Genomic DNA, 17,726 nt, shown 5'->3' with positions numbered 1-17,726 from the left:
TTTTCTTGTCATCTTCATCTGATGAGCTTTTGTATTTTAAGTCAAAAGTTATATTCCTAGAACTCTTCTGTTTATTTATTTATTTATTTATTTTCAGCTAGAAATGCAGTGCTCTCAGACCAAGGTGTCATCATGTCATCCTTTTAGTTTGATATCTACTCTATTTTTCCATCGTCATTGTACAAATCATCTGGCAATCATCAAACTCATTTATGATTGTGCTGTGATTCTGTTGTGAAGACAAATGTGAGCATATGGTGTTTTATGGTGGGTGTTTCCATTAATTTGTCAACCTTCTGTAGGCCCACTGCAGCCCACTGACATCAACCCGAATGCATCATGCTACAGACTAATGTGAGACAATCCCTAAAACATTCAACTGAAGCACACTCTGTGTAAGAACACAGTATGAAGTCAAGAAAAACAACTCGCCAGGGAACAATGGATTTTCCTTACAGTCATGAAAGACCTAAACACTTCAAGTTTTCACCCTTATTTCACATTTCCCTGCACTTACACATGATTTGTCTGCTTGTTATTTTTTCAAGGGCTGTTGCCTTTTATCAAGTTAAGAAGTGAAACACTTTTGAAACACAGATTTTGTGTTATATCTCTACTGGACAGATTGAGGGTATAATATTTGTGTTACAAGAGTTTTTTTTTTTTTAGCCCTTATTCACAGTAACATATGGGTTTAGACCTAAAATATCATCAGATTTTCACAAAAGTCCTAAAAGTATATAAAGTGAACACAATTAAACAAATGAGACAAAAATATTCTACTTGGTCATTTATTTATTTAGGAAAATGATCCTATATTACACATCTGTGAGCAAAAGTATGTGAACCTCTAGGATTAGCAGTTTAATTTGAAGGTGAAATTAGAGTCAGTTGTTTTCAATCAATGGGATGACAACAGGTGTGAGTGAGCACCCTGTTTTATTTAAAGAGCAGTGATTTATCAAAGTCTGATCTTCACAACACATGTTTGTGGAAGTGAATCATGGCACGAACAAAGAAGATTTCTGAGGACCCCAGAAAAAGAGTTGTTGATGCTCATCGGGCTGGAAAAGGTTACAAAACCATCTCTAAAGAGTTTGGACTTCACCAATCCACATTCAGACAGACTGTGTACAAATGGAGGAAATTCAAGACCATTGTTAATCTCCCCAGGAGTGGTCGACCAACAAAGATCACTCCACGAGCAATACGTTTTAATAGTCCACAAGGTCACAAAGGAACCCAGGGTAACTTCTAAGCAACTAAAGACCTCTCTCACATTGGCTAATGTTAATGTTCATGAGTCCACCATCAGGAGAACGCTGAACAGTGGTTTGCATGGCAGGGTTGCAAGGAGAAAGCCACCTCTCTCTCCAAAAAGAACATTGCTGCCTGTCTGCAGTTCAAATATTACGTGGATAAGCCAGAATTCTATTGAAATAAAAGGTTTTGTGGATGGATGAGACCAAAATATAACTTTTCGGTTTAAATGAGAAGTGTTATGTGGGTGGCTGTGGCTCAGGTGGTAGAGCGGGTTGTCCACTAATCGTAGGGTTGGTGGTTCGATTCCCAGCCCACGTGGCTACACATGCCGAAGTGTCCATGGGCAAGGCACTGAACCCCAAGTTGCTCCTTATGGCAAGTTAGCTGCATGGCAGCTCTGCTACCATTGGTGTGTGTGAATGGGTGAATGAGACACAGTGTAAAGCACTTTGGAAAAAAGTGCTACATAAGTACAGACCATTTATGTTTAGAGAAAGGAAAACACTCCATTTCAGCATATAGTTACAATCAAAATTATTCAACCCCGTTGCAAATCAGGCTTACTGTACAAATGGACAGACTTTCAGCTGTTTGCAATGAACAAATCAAACAAAAGCAATTGAAATAGTTCAACACAAAGAATGCTTCAAGTGGTTTCCCCAAATTCAACTGAAAATGCATCTTATAATGACTTCTCCAGTTTCTAAATTATTCAACCCCTTCATGGCAAGCATCTTTAGTACTTAGTAGAGCACCCTTTTGCTGTTATGACCTGCTGCAAACGAGATGCACAGCTTCTGGCAGCGTTCCTGAGGAATCTTAGCTCATTCCTCATGAGCAGGAGCCTCCAGTTCAGTAATATTCTTGGGTTTGTGTGCTGCAACTGCCTTCTTCAAATCCCACCAGAGATTTTCTATTGGGTTCATGTCAGGTGACTGTGATGGCCCGGTAGAATCTTCCAACACTTCTTCTGCAACCAAGCCTTGGTGGAATTTGAGGTATACTTGGGATCATTGTCCTGTTGGAAGGTGCAGTGGTGTCCAAGCTTCAGCTTCCTCATAGACGACATGACTTTTTCTCCTAGGATTTCCTGATACTTCAATGAATCCATCTTGCCTTCTACACTCTGCAGGTTTACAGTGCCAGAGGATGCAAAGCAGACCCAGAGCACCACTGAGTCACCACCATGCTTGACTGTGGACAGTGTGTTCTTTCTTCATTCTTCTTCCTCCAGATATACCGCTGATCCAACTTGTCAAAAAGTCCCGGTTTTGTTTCATCGCTCCTCAGAACAGAATCCCCAAACTTCTGTGGCTTATTTTTATGATTTTGAGCGACTTTTCTTGTGCCTTTGGGTCAGTAGTGGTGTACATCTTGGAGTTCTGGCATGGAAACTGTCTGTGTTTAGTATGTGCCTTACTGTGCTCACTGAAACCTCAGTGCCTGTTGCCACCAAGTCTTGCTGCAGGTCTTTTGCGGTCACTCAGAAGGCCTGTTTTGCTGCATCTGGGCCGGGTCGGTTTTTCATCATTGATGGATTAATGAATTCTAGTTCTGAATCAGCAAATTCTGAAGGGAAATGTCAGGACATCTGTCTGTGAACTGAATCTCAAGAGAAAGTGGATCATGCAGCAAGACAATGACCCTAAGCACACAAGTCATTCTAACAAAAAAGGTTAAAGAAGAATAAATTTAATGTCTTGGCATGGCCTAGTCAAAGTCCTGACCTTAATCTAATAGAAATGTTGTGGAAGGACCTGAAACAAGCAGTTCATGTGCATAAACCCACCAACATCCCAGAGTTGAAGCTGTTCTATACCAAGGAATGGGCTAAAACTGCTCAAGCCGATGTGCAGGACTGATCAACAGTTACCGGAAACGTTTAGTTGCAGTGACACAAGGGGGTCAATCCAGATACTGAAAGCAAAGGTTCACATACTTTTGCCACTCACAGATATGTAATATTGGATCATTTTCCTCTATAAATAAATGACCAAGTATGATATTTTTTTATCTCATTTGTTTAATTGTATTCTCTTTATCCACATTTTTAGGTTTATGCAGAAATGTAGAAAATTCTAAAGGGTTCACAAACTTTCAAGCACCACTGTAGGTATATATATTTTTTATCCTATCTTATTTTCCTTGCTAGTGTGCAAGATGTACTTGCTATTAACACATGGCTGTATGTAATATTATTGACATTTTAAATCAGCTAAATATATTGGCATGTCTTATCATTTGAGGATGGTATTAACTATGATGTTTCTGTGCAACTATGTAACTGGGCAAAAATATTGGAGCATTCACTTCCTTGAATGCGAATCAAGCCACAACTCCAGCAGTTAGCCTGTGGTATTGCATGTAATATGAAGTGTATTTGCTGTTTTTTAGTTGACCCTGTTTGATACATTTGTTTAATTGTTTGAGTTAGTGTGTTGGTATGTTGGTCTCCTTGCGGTTTAGGTTCTTTCTTAGTGCATCTGTCATGTTGATATGCTTGTGGACTATTGGAAAAAAAATTGTGGGCACTAATTCCTGTGTTTTGACTCCGTGTCTGGGTCAATTGCTAGCAGTATCCACACTGCCTGTCAGTGGAACATTTGATGAACAAATCCTTCTTTTGTTTTGTTGTGCTGTATTTGATCTTGACAAAGGGCTTGATTTGTGATTCTAGTCTTCTCATGCTGTTTGACTGTGTCTTCAGGCTGGAAAATTAAATCTGCCTCTCACCACTTAAGATCTTTAAAAGTAGATACACTCAACAGCTATTTTAATAGGAACACCTGGTCAGAGGTCAGAGGAGAATGGCCAGACAAGGTTCAAGCTGACAGGAAGAATACGGTAACTTGGATAACTACTCTTTACAAACATGGGGAGCAAAAAAGCATTTCAGAATGCACAACATGCTGAATTTTGGTGTACATGTGAATGAAAATAAATTCCACTTTTGTCTCTGAGAAATTCCTCTTCTTTCAGCATTTTTTCCTCGTTCCATGCTTTCAGCTTGTGAGCATTACCTTTTATGCTGTTTTATGGATGTCTTTAAAAAGCTTGTGAGCTGTGGCTTGCAATGCTTTGCACTTTACGGGTGATTTGCATTTATCAACATGTGCACATGAGTATGAAGAAAATCAGCACAAGTCTTCCGGAAAAATCTGTATTTGTATCTGTTTAGAACGCATTACCTGTTCATTCTGAATAATATATTCATATTCATGTACATCCCTAGTTGCTGTACATGAGAATAATCTCATTCATTCTGATTCATTCATATTATGCTTGAGGACAATGTATGAAATTGTGTAAAACAGTGGATCACTTTGATACGTTCACCAACTGCCAGCACTATATTTTCCACATTAATGATTAGGGATGAAAGCATGTTATTTGGTGCCTTAGTGATGTCTGGAAGATTATTGCTATCATTTTCAATGAGTGCTTTTGGAATTAAGATGAGTTACTTTTGGATTGTATTAAACTTTGCTTAACCTTTGTGTATTAGGCTTTTGGATTAAACGTTGGTGTTGAGACACTAATGAAAGGTTCTGCCTGACTCTGAACCTTTTCTGTTTCCTAGTTCTGTTTTTCTGTTTCCTTACATTTAAACTCTATTGACTTCAGCAAAGGAGTCACTTTTAAAATCATTTTATTTGTAATAATGTTTAACTGCATTTTGTCATAGTAAAACCTGTAGAAAAATGTAAACCACCTTTATTTTTCTACTTCTTTTTGCTGAGGTTTCTGCTGCCACCAGTATTGATCGATGATTAAGCTTTTATTTATGGTGGTGGAATGACTATTGGGGCAGTTGGGCACAGACGGGAGCTTATCTCAGGTCATGCTTTGAATCTCATTAGACCGGCGCAGCCACCTATTGATTTTCCATTGGCTGCTTTCAGCCCTGTGAAAAATCTAATATCTCCATGCCATAAGCAAAAGGCTGTTTATTAGATGAAGTTCATGATTTGTTCATTTTCCTTCTACCATGGAATGTGTGTCATGCCTAATATGTTTACATGTAATACCAGTTTAGTATATATTATGTATTTTCAGAATTTGATTTAGTTCTTTATACCCATATTAATGTACTTTGGATTGAATAACTGCTTCAAACTGTGTCATATACACAGAATAATGTTTTACTCATTTGAAGGGACAGTAAAATGAAATGGATTTTTCTTATTGTCACCCTTCTGAGGTTACAGATGTCACAACATTCATACACAATCACATTCATTCACAATAACAGTTTGATTTTTAGATAGTTTACAGGTTTTACAGGTTAGAGATGAGATTATAATGCTGTTACAGATAGTTTACAGGTTTTCAAAAAGGTATGGGGCCATAGAGAAAGACAAAGACTAGTAAACAGCACATAATGAACACGAGATCCAAGTATGAAATTAAAATATAAAAATATAACATAGATCGCTTCACAATTAGTACAAGTAACACAGTAAATCATTTGATTGGTGGATGAACAGTTGAAAATATTTTTTTATGTAATCCTTATTAAGACAATTCCATATTTACCAAAAAAAGAGTCCTTTTTTGTGAAGTATTGCCACACAGGTGATGTGAGAGCAACTCCCTCACGTTTGCTTTGCGGAAAAGCTCACTGGTTATTGTTAACATTAAGCAACTTGGCTACTCTTGATAACACATGAACTACTTGAACCTGCTTCATGTTGTTGCACTACACGCAGTTCTCTGATATTGTAGCATGTATTTGTTACAGAATGCATTTTTCTGTGATATGCAGTGCTGTGAAAAAGTATTTGTCCCCATCCTGATTTCTTCTGTTTTTGTGTATATCTTCGACTAAATTGTTTTAGATGTTCGAGCGACGTACAACATGAAACAAAGGCCACCTGAGTAAACACACAATACAGGTTTTTTTTTGTTTGTTTGTTTGTTTTTTAATTGAAGCCAAAACAAAACAAAACTATCCAACACCTATCACCAATGTGAAAAACTATTTGTAGTTGTGCCTCCTTTAGCAGCAATAACTGCAATGAAACACTTCCGATAACTGGAGATCAGTCTTTCACTTACTTCTAGGACTAGGATTTACTCCTATACTTTTGGATCATTGTTTTGCTGCCTAATCCAGTTGCGCATGAGTTTCAACTTATGGACTGAAGACCAGACATTCTCCTTTAAGACTTTCTGGTAGGGAGCAGAATTTATATTTCCCTCAATTCCTGCAAGCTGCCCAAGCCCTGAGCCAGCAAAGCAGCCCCACACCATCACACTTCCACCACCATGCTTGACGGTAGGTATGATGTTCTTTTTGTGGAATTCAGTGTTTGGTTTACGCCAGATGTAACAGGACTCCTGTGTTCCAAACAGTTCCACTTTCAACTCATCAGTCCAGAGAACATTCTCCCAAAAGGTTTGAAGTTCATGAAGGTGTGTTTTGGCAAAATTCAGACGAGCCTTAATGTTCAGGGTCTAGCAGTGGTTTTCACTTCGCCACTCTTACTTGGATGACATTTTTGCCCAGTTTCTTTCTGATAATGGAGTCATGAACAGTAGCCTTTATTGATGCAACAGAGGTCTGTAGGTCCTTTGGTGTTGTCTTTGGCTCTATTGTAACTTCCTGGATGAGTAGTTGTTGTGCTCTTGGAGGAATTTTGGAAGGTTGGTCACTTCTGGGAAGGTTCACTACTGTGCCTTGTTTTTCCATTTGTAGATAATGGCTCTCACTGTGGTTCTTTGGAGTCCCAGAGCCTTTGAAACTGCTTTGTAACCCTTCCCAGATTGATGTATTTCAATCACCTTCTTCCTCATAATTTCTGGAATTTCTTTCAATTTTGGCATAGTGTGTTGCTGGGTAAGAACATTTAACTTCATGCTGTTGAAAAAGTTCTATTTAAGTGTTGATTTGTCTGAACAGGGTTTGCAGTAATCAGGTCTGGTTGTGTCTGGTCCAGCTGAACCCCATTATGAATGCAGTTTCATAGATTTGGGGAATTAGTAACTATGGGGGCAAACACATTTTCACACAGGTGCAGTTGGTATTGGATAACTTTTTTGCTTCAATAAATAACATTATCATTTAAAAACTGTATTTTGTGTTTACTCAGGTTGCCTTTGTTTTATCTTAGATTTTGTTTTCATTTCTGAAACAATTTAGTAAGTGATATATACAAGAACAGAAAAAATCAGGAAAAATAAATCACTTTTTCACAACACTGTAAGATATGACACTATTCCTGGGTATCAAATCAGAGACATCTCTAATTCTATCTGAAATGAACTGGTGTTAGGTAGATCCTATTAATAAGCTTAAAGTAAATAAATTATGCTAGTGTATGTTAATGGAAATACATTTAGGAAACGTTTTCCTCCAAATGGAACAGCAAACAAAGTGGATTTGAAAGTACCCATTAAAGTATAAACCTGTGATGTGATCCGACTGAGGAAGCCAAAATAGTTTATCTTCTATGATATGACCCTTTGCTGCTTTGTTACAGTACTTGCTAGGTTTGCTAATTTGGCTTGGAACCAGCATTTATGATGGAGTCAAGTGACCAGCCTCTGTTTCAAAAGGCTTTAGTACTGTTACTTCATAGAGGAGTTTGTGTATTCAGAAAGCCCACTCACTGAGATGTGGGAGAGCTGGACGATGCCTGCATCTGAATTGTGTGTTGAATAAGCATCCAAGATTTGATTGACTCACTTTGCTTCCATCTGTCCTCTGCTGTGTCTCAACCCAGTCATAAAAGTGTTTATTCTAGTGTGTGATGTAAAGCCATTGAAATGATGATGCTCACAAAAAACAACACTTTGGACTCAAATAAGTCCCAAACTGTCTGAAAATGATGAGCACAACTGGAACTTAATGAGCTGTGCAACACAACCAAGCATAGATGGTAATAATGATTTATGTTTCTAGTTGTTTCTTACATTTCTGCTGTACTAAGCCCAGGGTTATGTGTTACTTGTTCTCTTTGATATTTCTTTACTAAATTTTGCCTTGATTTAGTACAGGAAACTTTTCTCCTTTTAATGTTCTGGTGATTTTGATCTAAATGTTCACTTTAATGGTAGAATCCCTGCTTCCAGTCTATAGTACTTCAGTCATTAGAAGGTAAAAGATATGGACATTGTATATTTTAATCAGCTATGACTTGTCCAGAAAATAAGAAGCTGATATGTTTTTCAGCAAGTGCCATTATGTATTATGCCTATTAATCTGTTTTGGTGCTGGTGATAATAGTAACAATGTAGACAGCAGTGGCTAATCACCATAGATTTTGGTGGGGCGGAACAACAGTAGACAAGGGCTATCACACTTGGCTTATCTTACTATGTAATGAATTTTTAGAGTAACCCTGTAGTAAGCAATTGAGAGCCGACAACAGTCACGTACGGTCTAGCTGTCTTTGTTTAATTATGTTTGATACAGCGGGTGTGATTCCTGTGTGTGATGAACACAGTAGAGCTAAGACAGTTAACCAAGGTTGCAAGGTTTCAAAATTTCTAGCCCAACTACGTCTAAAAATCTAGAAGACAGAAGACTTGAAACTAGACCAAGAAAATGGGGAACATTTTTACAGTCTTTGTCTGGGAAACAAGGTCACTGTGATACACATTTTTCAAGTATTTTTAAGCTAGTACAAGCTGGCAACCCCATTAACTCTTTTGTCCGCTTCTTCTCCTCTGAGCATGGGGCAGCATAATACGTACACCAATGGGCCTCTAGGAGTGCTTGTTGTAGTTCCCATGTTTGACCACTAGGTGTAATAAAAACAGTATAGAAGCTAAGTGGAGCAGTGAATACTCTGCCCCATGATTGTGCAGCATGTACATGGGGATTGTACAGGATCTAGAAAGGCAAGCAAATCAATGGGAAATTGGATTATAACTGTCAAATAGCAACATATATTTTTTTAATAGTTGGTCATGCAAAAGGCATAATTTTGATTGTATGAAGTTGGGAATAAAGACTAATGTGTGTTGAATATGTGATATAAATGATGGGGCTCTGGACAAGCCTCCTCTGAGTGTAGAGCTAGGAAGGTGCATAGAACATGAATATAACGCATTTTAAAATACTATGCGAGTTAGGAAATGTACGTTCCAAATAAATACAGCAGTATGTTTTGACAAGTTTATGTACAGTAAGATTAAAGCTCTTTAGTTAAAGATAATTGCATACAGAACAGGAAAATGCAAGTGTACACAAAAAAGCAAGAGTTACTGCACATTTCAGGAACCTCTCTTCCTCACTGCAGGTACATCCGGCCAGAGCAGAAGCTAAATGTCACTATGAGTAGCACGGGCTGCAGCGGGCAACCAGAACAACATATAGCCTTCCTGGAGCATGTAGTTGTACGGGTGCTGATCATTCACCCACGCAGAGGAGACCTGGAGATCAGTCTTGTCTCTCCATCAGGAACACGCTCCCAGCTCCTGGCCAAAAGGTGAGTACATTAGTCATACATACACTTTAACTAGCCAAATATGGTTTAATTATAACAAAATGTGTGTGGTGGTCTGTGAAAACCTGTCCGATTTCGCTGTGGCTGAATTCTGGAAAACAACCAGAAATGATGAAAAATCATGTTTTGCCAATAATATACCATGACATCGTGACTACTCACTATATCAGACCAAAATATTATTTATTTATTATTTATATTTATAATGTCTGCTTTCTAGCATTGCCTTTAGCGTCTGCCTGAAGAAATCATGCTGAGAAAGCAACTAGTTTAACAGACGCAGGGCTAAAACATTCAGTCGTCCTAGTGTGCTTTTCTCACGCTTTGAATCCTAATCAATTCCGGCTTTGATCTGTTTCCAACTGTCAAAATGTCCATGATGCTCCTGCACAATCACATCATCATCAAAACAGAGAAATGCACATACACACTCTGTGTGGACGAAGTTTTCAAATGTCAACATGACCTAATAAAAAGACATAAATCTTCACTTTTTGGGGATGACCAGATATTTAAATGCTAGAATTAAGTTGTGGTTGAGATACATGCAAAAGGGAAACATTGTTGCTTCAGTAAAGTCTACAGAAGTATATATAGCAGAAAATGTCCACATTTGACCATATGAAGGGTTTTCCCAGGCCACCAGGCATATACAGTCTTGGATGCATTCAGTCATGTGCAAATCTGGAGGCTGTTCTCAGTGAGTTATATACTTTTTCCCTAACAAATCCAGAGCTGTGAAATATTGTGCTTAGTATCTACTAAATCATATATAGCATCTTTAATCCTTCTAGGCTCACATAAGCTATAAGCTACACGTTTTGCACTGTATTTTTGTCCTGGCTTCGCTCACACTCTCTCTTACAATGTCAGACGTTGAAACCTTTTCCTCTTACTTCCATTATATTCAGAGTGTCTATTCAGGCTTAGAGATTATGATGTAGATCCTGTCAGATGTAACTCATTCACATGGTTTTCAACTTCCCTTCACTTCTTGTGGTGCTGTCTGACATCATCTCTTGGCTTGGTGTTCTCTTAACTGTCACTGGATACAGTTATGAACTATGCGGGACACTGATATTCTGGTAGCCCATCAGGGCTAAAACACACACTCCTTTTTATTTGTCACTCACACAACAGACTATTTTGATTGTGTTGTTAGATCTTTTATCATTTTTTGTACATCAGGATAAATATGCTGGCTCCTACATTGCAATACAAGTGGCTGAAGGAATGAAAAGCGCTGTGTGACTTTGTCCTTCCACTGATGATAATGACACAAGTCAACTTCGAATGGCTGCCTCAATATCCTGCTGTCCTTATAGCTCCTAGCTGAGCTTTTTTGTTGTGACACTTCCACTCATTATTTACTTCACAGGACCACAGAGACATGTCAAATTCCTCCTTTGTGCAGTTATCTCCCCCAAAGAGATCACTTTAGAAATAACAAATGTAGCAAGGGATGACAAGCTAATGGTGCTCCTGGTGATTCGTGTCTATTTATTAGTGATCGCTCGTTTGGCCACAATCTCACCACAGGGTATGGCGTGATGTTCTTATTTACAGCCCAGAGCATTTTTTCATGTGACACTAAATTTGCATTCGATTCTCTGCCCTCCAGAATTCTTTGCACCTTTTATGAAAGTAAACAGAAAATGATTGTATAAAATTCATATTAACGCTCCAAAAATAACAGAAACTATTTATCTTTTAACCAATTAATAATCATTCTCATTAGGAATACTTGTTTAAATAATAGTATTTTCTCTCAAAATATATACAGTGGGGGTGCAAAAGTCTGAGACCACTATCGAAAATGCTTATATTTTACATTCTTTTCTAATTTAACACAGCGATTTTCATTACAAATGATATTATTGACAATAACGAGTGAAAAGTAGAATCTTTGAAATATTTACATGAATTTCAGAGTTTCTTAGTATTTGGTACATCCCCTTTTTGCTTTAATGACAGTGTGCACTCGAGCTGGCATGGACTCCACAAGTTTGTGCAAAACCTTTTGATCCATTTAGATCAAATCCAAAGTCCAGTGTTGTCTGAACACATGCTTCAATAGATGACATTAGGCATGAGGAAGATCTGTCCTTTTGTACAAAACAGTCAACAAGTTCAATATCATATTTGCTTACATTTAAATAGGGGCCTAGAAATAGTGCAGAATGTTGATTTTCAATGTGGTCGCACACTTTTGGACCAAAATGTATGCCAAAATTACTTATATCACTGAAGAAAATACATGCTTAAAATACCATTTTAAATAAATTCTGTTATCTTTATTCATGTCCTGTTACCCTGGGTATAAGTATGTGGTTGCACGCATGTTAAATCCTTTTGTCAGTCATCATTATTGGGGAAAAAAGTACGTTAAACACAAAAGAGGCAAATCATTGTTGACACAACAAAGATCCAGTAATGGATATGAAAAAAATACACAAGCAGATAATATACTGTTAATCACAATTAACAAGACTGAAAGAGTTGGACATTTAGAAGGAATTGGAACCATAAGCACTGTGTACCCCCACACAGTTTGGATGATGAAAGTAAAGGAGGGGAAAAAAAGATCTCAAAGAGGTTATTATAATTTTTTTTTAATTGCAGTTTCACTGATTCCCGTGGGTGTCAAGTTTCTAGATCAGCTGTTAAACGGCACTTCACAAACAAGCTGTTGACGGGTTGCGGGAAGCCTTTCCCGAAAGCATCTCACAAAATGCAGTGCCTGAATGTCACCAAGTGTCATTAGAACTACAATTAGCGGTCGTTGTTAGATGAGGCCAAATCAGCATGTTTGGAGGCAAAAGAGGACTGCACACGAGCATAACCAGCTGATACACCACTGTAAAATATGGAGGAGGATCTGTGATGCTTTGAGGCTGTTTTCTTGCTGATGGTTCAGGGGCTCTTGTGAAGACTGATAGCATTATTATTTCACTAAGGATATTTGAGGCCAAAATCTGGTTGCCTCTGCCAGGAGGTTCAGGCATGGCCACAAGTAGAGCTTTATACAAGATGATGAGCCAAACATGCTCTCAAAACAACACAGAAATGGTCAAAGAAACACAAAATCTATGTTTCTAGATTTGAACCCTACACAAAGCATGTGGTGTAAAGAGGGAAGTCCACATATACAAACCTAAAAATATATACAAGCTTTCAATGTTCTGCATAGAGGAGCAGACCAAGATCACCTACAAACAGTGTTGGGTAAGTTACTCCAAAAAAGGAATCCAATACAGATGACTAATTCCTACTTTAAAATTGTAATCTGGTTACATTACTGATTACTGCATGTAAAAAGCAATCAGATTATTAATTATTTTACTTTCACGTTGCTTTCAAAACCTACTACAAATTAAAACTCATAGTTCTTTCAGTGATTTTTTTATTGGCATGCCAATGTATGACATGATCAGAAAAAGTTGGATTTGTCATAAAACCTGCCTCGGGTGTTGTCACTGGTTGTAGGACTACCAGACAGATAAAATATAAAACTTTTCTAACTAGGCTAGTTTGGTGTCGCTAGCCAAGAGGAGGGACAACTAAACTATCACTGTATGGGTTTAGCTGCTACAGAGCCATGCAAAGTACATTATCTTTCCTTATGCTCTGCTCATATCATCTTCACGTAAACTGGAACTCATATAGACATTTACACACCTTGTTTTCCTGCTCAGCATCAGAGGATGTTACTGTTTCAGGTTCAGCCCATTTACTGGTTTAAAAAAAAAAATTGGCATATATCCACTGTCCTCACACTGACTGTGTGAGTTAGCATTTGGCAGAATTGGGAGACTGTCAGCCAATTAGACACGAGTGTTTCTACGTATTTTCCTGTAAACCTTGTCTGATTGGTCTCGCCTCCGCTCATTGAAGATATAAAATTACAGGCTGTCTTCTTTTACTGGCGCTCAGTTATGTAGTGACAAACCGCTCCAAGTGGAGAATTATTCGAGGCTAAACAACAAATCTTCGGTGCAAAACATGATTTATTTTCAAATGCATTTTACTTAGTATTGTTTTTTTTAACAATAAATTTGTCACGCAAATGATTTTTTTATTTTATTTTATTGACATCAGTAACTGTAATCAGATTACATAAATTTAAAATGTAATACATTACATTACTGCTATCAGAAAAAGGCGTTACATCCAGCACTGCCTACAAGCATCTTCAACCTTGTTGAAAGCAATGTTTTGTAGAAAAAATGCAGCACATCATGTTTTAAATAAAAAACAGAACCAAAAAGTATGCAATGTGTTCCTGTATGTTCGAGCTCATATCACTTATTGCATGTGTTATTCCTTTGTAGATGTTAATTTCTGCTTATTTAAAATGAATGCTACGAAAAATGTAAACTCACTGTGTCCTAGTGACCTGTAGAGAAAGAGTATCCCTTAATAGCATGTGTAGTTTGTGTGTGTGTGTGTGTGTGTGTGTGTGTGTGTGTGTGTGAGCTGAGAATACGAGAGATTTGTGTACAGCTCATTTGTGAGCAGCCTGGAGCGCCAGCTTTAGAAACTGTAGACCTTTTTCAAACTACTAATTAGGCCCAGTGTAAAAACAGACATAGTTTTCTTTGATCTAAGTTCACTACAACCCCAGAAACACCACGAGTCTTTGAATTTCATCTGCTGTATATTTTGTTTGAGGAGATAACACCTGAAGTTTGTTTAAGATCCAGCATGCTGAACAGATGCAGAGGGTGAAAACTAATGATTTGTGTACATTAGTAAAGTGCATTAGTGTTAGTTTTGCACAGCAGTGTGACAGTCTGAGTACAAAACAGAGTTATTTTTGGCTATTGGCAGCTCACTGAATGGAGCTTGCTGGAAACAAGTTACTTTTGTTCTGAGTGCTTTCACCTCTTTTTTCAGGGACAGATTCTGTGAGTGCTTCAATCAGAAATGCTGATGTGCTAACAATGCATAAAATTGGGCAAAGCAGTTAGCGCAAGCTCATTTGTATGTTTAGATGCACTATCTACCATTCTAAATTTGGAGGTGAAGCACAAAAAACTATTTTGAAAAGTGCTGGTTAAAAGTACAAGAATGCTGACTAAGTAAACAAACAAACAAAAAAACTCCAACCTGATCAGTTAGAAACCAGACCAATTGCACTGAAGCTTCTCACAGATGAACTTTCATTTTAACCAGCCTTTGAATAAATACACGGCAGTTGTTTTTTTTTAAATGCTTAATCAAGAAGGATAGATCTTTTGGAAGAATTGAATTGTAATGGTTTTCATCGCAAGGAAAAGTGAAAGTAAACCAAGAGCATAATCTCTTTATAGCCAAAAAATGGAGTGCCCGTGTTCAGCATCGAATTTATTGGTGATGTCACACTCCACAGTCATGGTTAATGGCTCATATGAAAGTAGACACTCAGGGCTTTAATCTGTTATAATTGGTGGGGATATAACAATAATAATAATGTTATAATTGTGGCAGTTTTTTACAGTATACAGTTAAATACAGTCACACAATACGCTACACACAGAAACCCAACAGTATCCTGATACTATAACAGGCCTGTGGCAATAAAATAATTCATTTGTTCATACTGATTGAAAATGTCTGATAAGGTGATGTACATGCCAGTGTACTGCTAGAAAGGGTTCAATTGGATTACAGTATAATGATGACTAAAACCAGCAGAGTGTTTCACTGATTGTTGTTTTTCATAAATAAATAAATGATTCAATAGTGTGATCATATCACCATGTGTGATGCAAACTTCTGGGTTTGCGCCAAAGGAAACCTGCTAGAAACGAATTTGTGGCCTGGACATTTATAGACGTCTAGATGTGAGGAATATTATTTTATTACAGGCAGCATGCTGAGAAACATTTTGTAGAAACATTTGGATCTGTTTCTATCACAAGCTATTATGTAAACTATTTTTAACAGGCTACACTTTCAAACCGCATCCCTAGTGTCCCCAGTAAAAGTTACGCCTATGAGGTGAAGCAATATGTCACACAGACATATTCATGTTCATCTAACACACAATTTTTATCCAGTCCTAACATCATTCTTAAACCTGGTATACACTGTACAGTTTTTAAAATCTTGTTCACAATTGCTTATTGAATGCGACCAAAGCCTATGATCAGGGACGGGAAATATCATAATATAAAATCAATAATGTGATAAATTATGTCACAGTATATTCTTCTAAGACATTGAGGATATTTTTTTATAACAGTTACAAACTCTGATTGAAAGCAATTAAGTTTTTCAAAATGTAATTGAACTTTTTAAACTGTAAAAGTTGTTTTTTTTAAAAACAATTTTATAAATTCAGATTCTATACAATTAGACATGTAGACATGAAATAAAAATAGGAACATATGATATTGGTTAGAGCCTAACCATTCTAGCCTTCTGTCTGCTCTTTCTTTGAGTCATTCTGTTGATGATATGTTGTTGCCATGTACGGAAACACGTGCAGTGCATTTTGGAAAATGGTTCATGACAATAAAAGAATTCAGCTACACAGCTGACATCAGCTACAGTATGAACAGTTCATCTGGCACTTAATGCACAGTGACAGCTTCATAGTCAGCTGAAATGACTAATTAAACAGAGTGAACAGAGCAGAAGCACCTCATCAGGTCTTTCTGAGTGAAATCTTTTAGAGGTTGTAATATCAACAGGTACAAAAATGTTGTGATTTGCTTTTTCTTTGTTCTCTTGTTTTGTTAGAATACATTATTGGTCTCAGTGCTGATATCTATGATTATTAGTCAAGGGAACAGCTTCCAGCAAAGAAAAACATAAATCCACATTGTGTTTTTTCTTCAATAACCTGTTTCCTTCTATTTTCGGATCCCTCTCCGGCTGTGTTGCAGGTTGTTTGATAACTCTAATGAGGGCTTCAGGAACTGGGAGTTCATGACGGTGCACTGCTGGGGAGAGCGGGCGGAAGGCACATGGACCCTGGAGATATCTGACTCACCCTCACAGCTCCGCAGCAACCTCGAGGTTCTAGGTAAGGACTATAAAGATTACAGCTCTATCCTAGCTTTTGAGAGACTGTTGAGATATGTGTTTCTGTGTGTTTCTCTGGAAATGAGAGACCAAATCTCTTCATTTAACCAACGTTATGATAGAAAATGTTTTCCTGAGTGACTCTTAAGCAACTGTGTCTGAGTACTTTTCCTGCCACAGTCTTTCAGTGTCTGTGATACACTGCTTTTAAAACATTCAGATCAAGCAATGAAGACAAGAATCGCTGAAGGGTCTGGGCAGATCTGCAAACTTTTAAACTATTGTTTTAAACTCTTTGATATTAACTGACACCATAGAAGCCCCTTTCATTTCATCTCACATTATGTGTAATCTCTCATCTGGTCTCAATTTTCCTGTTTGAAAGGTGCACTGATGCACTGACCCTTGCTTTCTTCAAGGTAAATGTGAAATAGAATGTAGAATATATGTTCAACCTACATAACATTAAACAAGTATATATACTCAGCAAAAAAAGAAATGTCCCTTTTCTCAGGAGACTGTATTTTAAAGATAATTGTGGAAAATCAAAATAAGCTTTACGGATCTTTATTGGAAAGGGTTTAAACAATGTTTTTCATGCTTGTTCAGTGAACCATAAACAATTATTACACATTCACCGGTGGAACAGTCCTTAAGACATGAACAGTTTACAGGCGGTAGGCGATTAAGGTCACAGTTACAGTAACTTAGGACACTAAACAGACCTTTCTACTGACTCTGAAAAACACCAGAAGAAAGATGTCTAGGGTTCCTGCTCACCTGCGTGAACATGCCATAGACCTGCTGCAGGGAGGCATGAGGACTGCAGATGTGTCCAGAGCAATAAACTGCAATGTCTGTAATGTAAGACACCTAAGACAGTGCTACAGGGAGACAGGAAGGACAGCTGATCGTCCTTGCAGTGGAAAATTACATGTAACCGTGTGTCCCCCCAGACGTGATGGAGAACTTGTAAATGCCTTGGGGGAGGAGTGGAGT

The 17,726-nt window shown here is 37.7% G+C and overlaps 1 protein-coding gene across 2 annotated transcripts in view; it reads left to right on the top strand.

The window, feature by feature from the left end:
- pcsk6 (proprotein convertase subtilisin/kexin type 6) overlaps positions 1-17,726 on the top strand; it is an 88,232-nt gene that overhangs the window by 46,723 nt on the left and 23,783 nt on the right. For both annotated transcript variants that reach the window (XM_017479017.3, XM_017479016.3), the window contains exons 12-13: positions 9,510-9,698; positions 16,589-16,728. In XM_017479017.3, the coding sequence (XP_017334506.1) occupies positions 9,510-9,698; positions 16,589-16,728 (329 nt within the window). The remainder of the gene's footprint in view (positions 1-9,509; positions 9,699-16,588; positions 16,729-17,726) is intronic.

The sequence above is a fragment of the Ictalurus punctatus genome, chromosome 10, assembly GCF_001660625.3.
Source record: "Ictalurus punctatus breed USDA103 chromosome 10, Coco_2.0, whole genome shotgun sequence".
Classification (NCBI taxonomy): domain Eukaryota; kingdom Metazoa; phylum Chordata; class Actinopteri; order Siluriformes; family Ictaluridae; genus Ictalurus; species Ictalurus punctatus.
The sequence above is the reverse complement of the archived record's forward strand: the minus strand, read 5'-3'. Positions and strand labels throughout refer to the sequence as shown.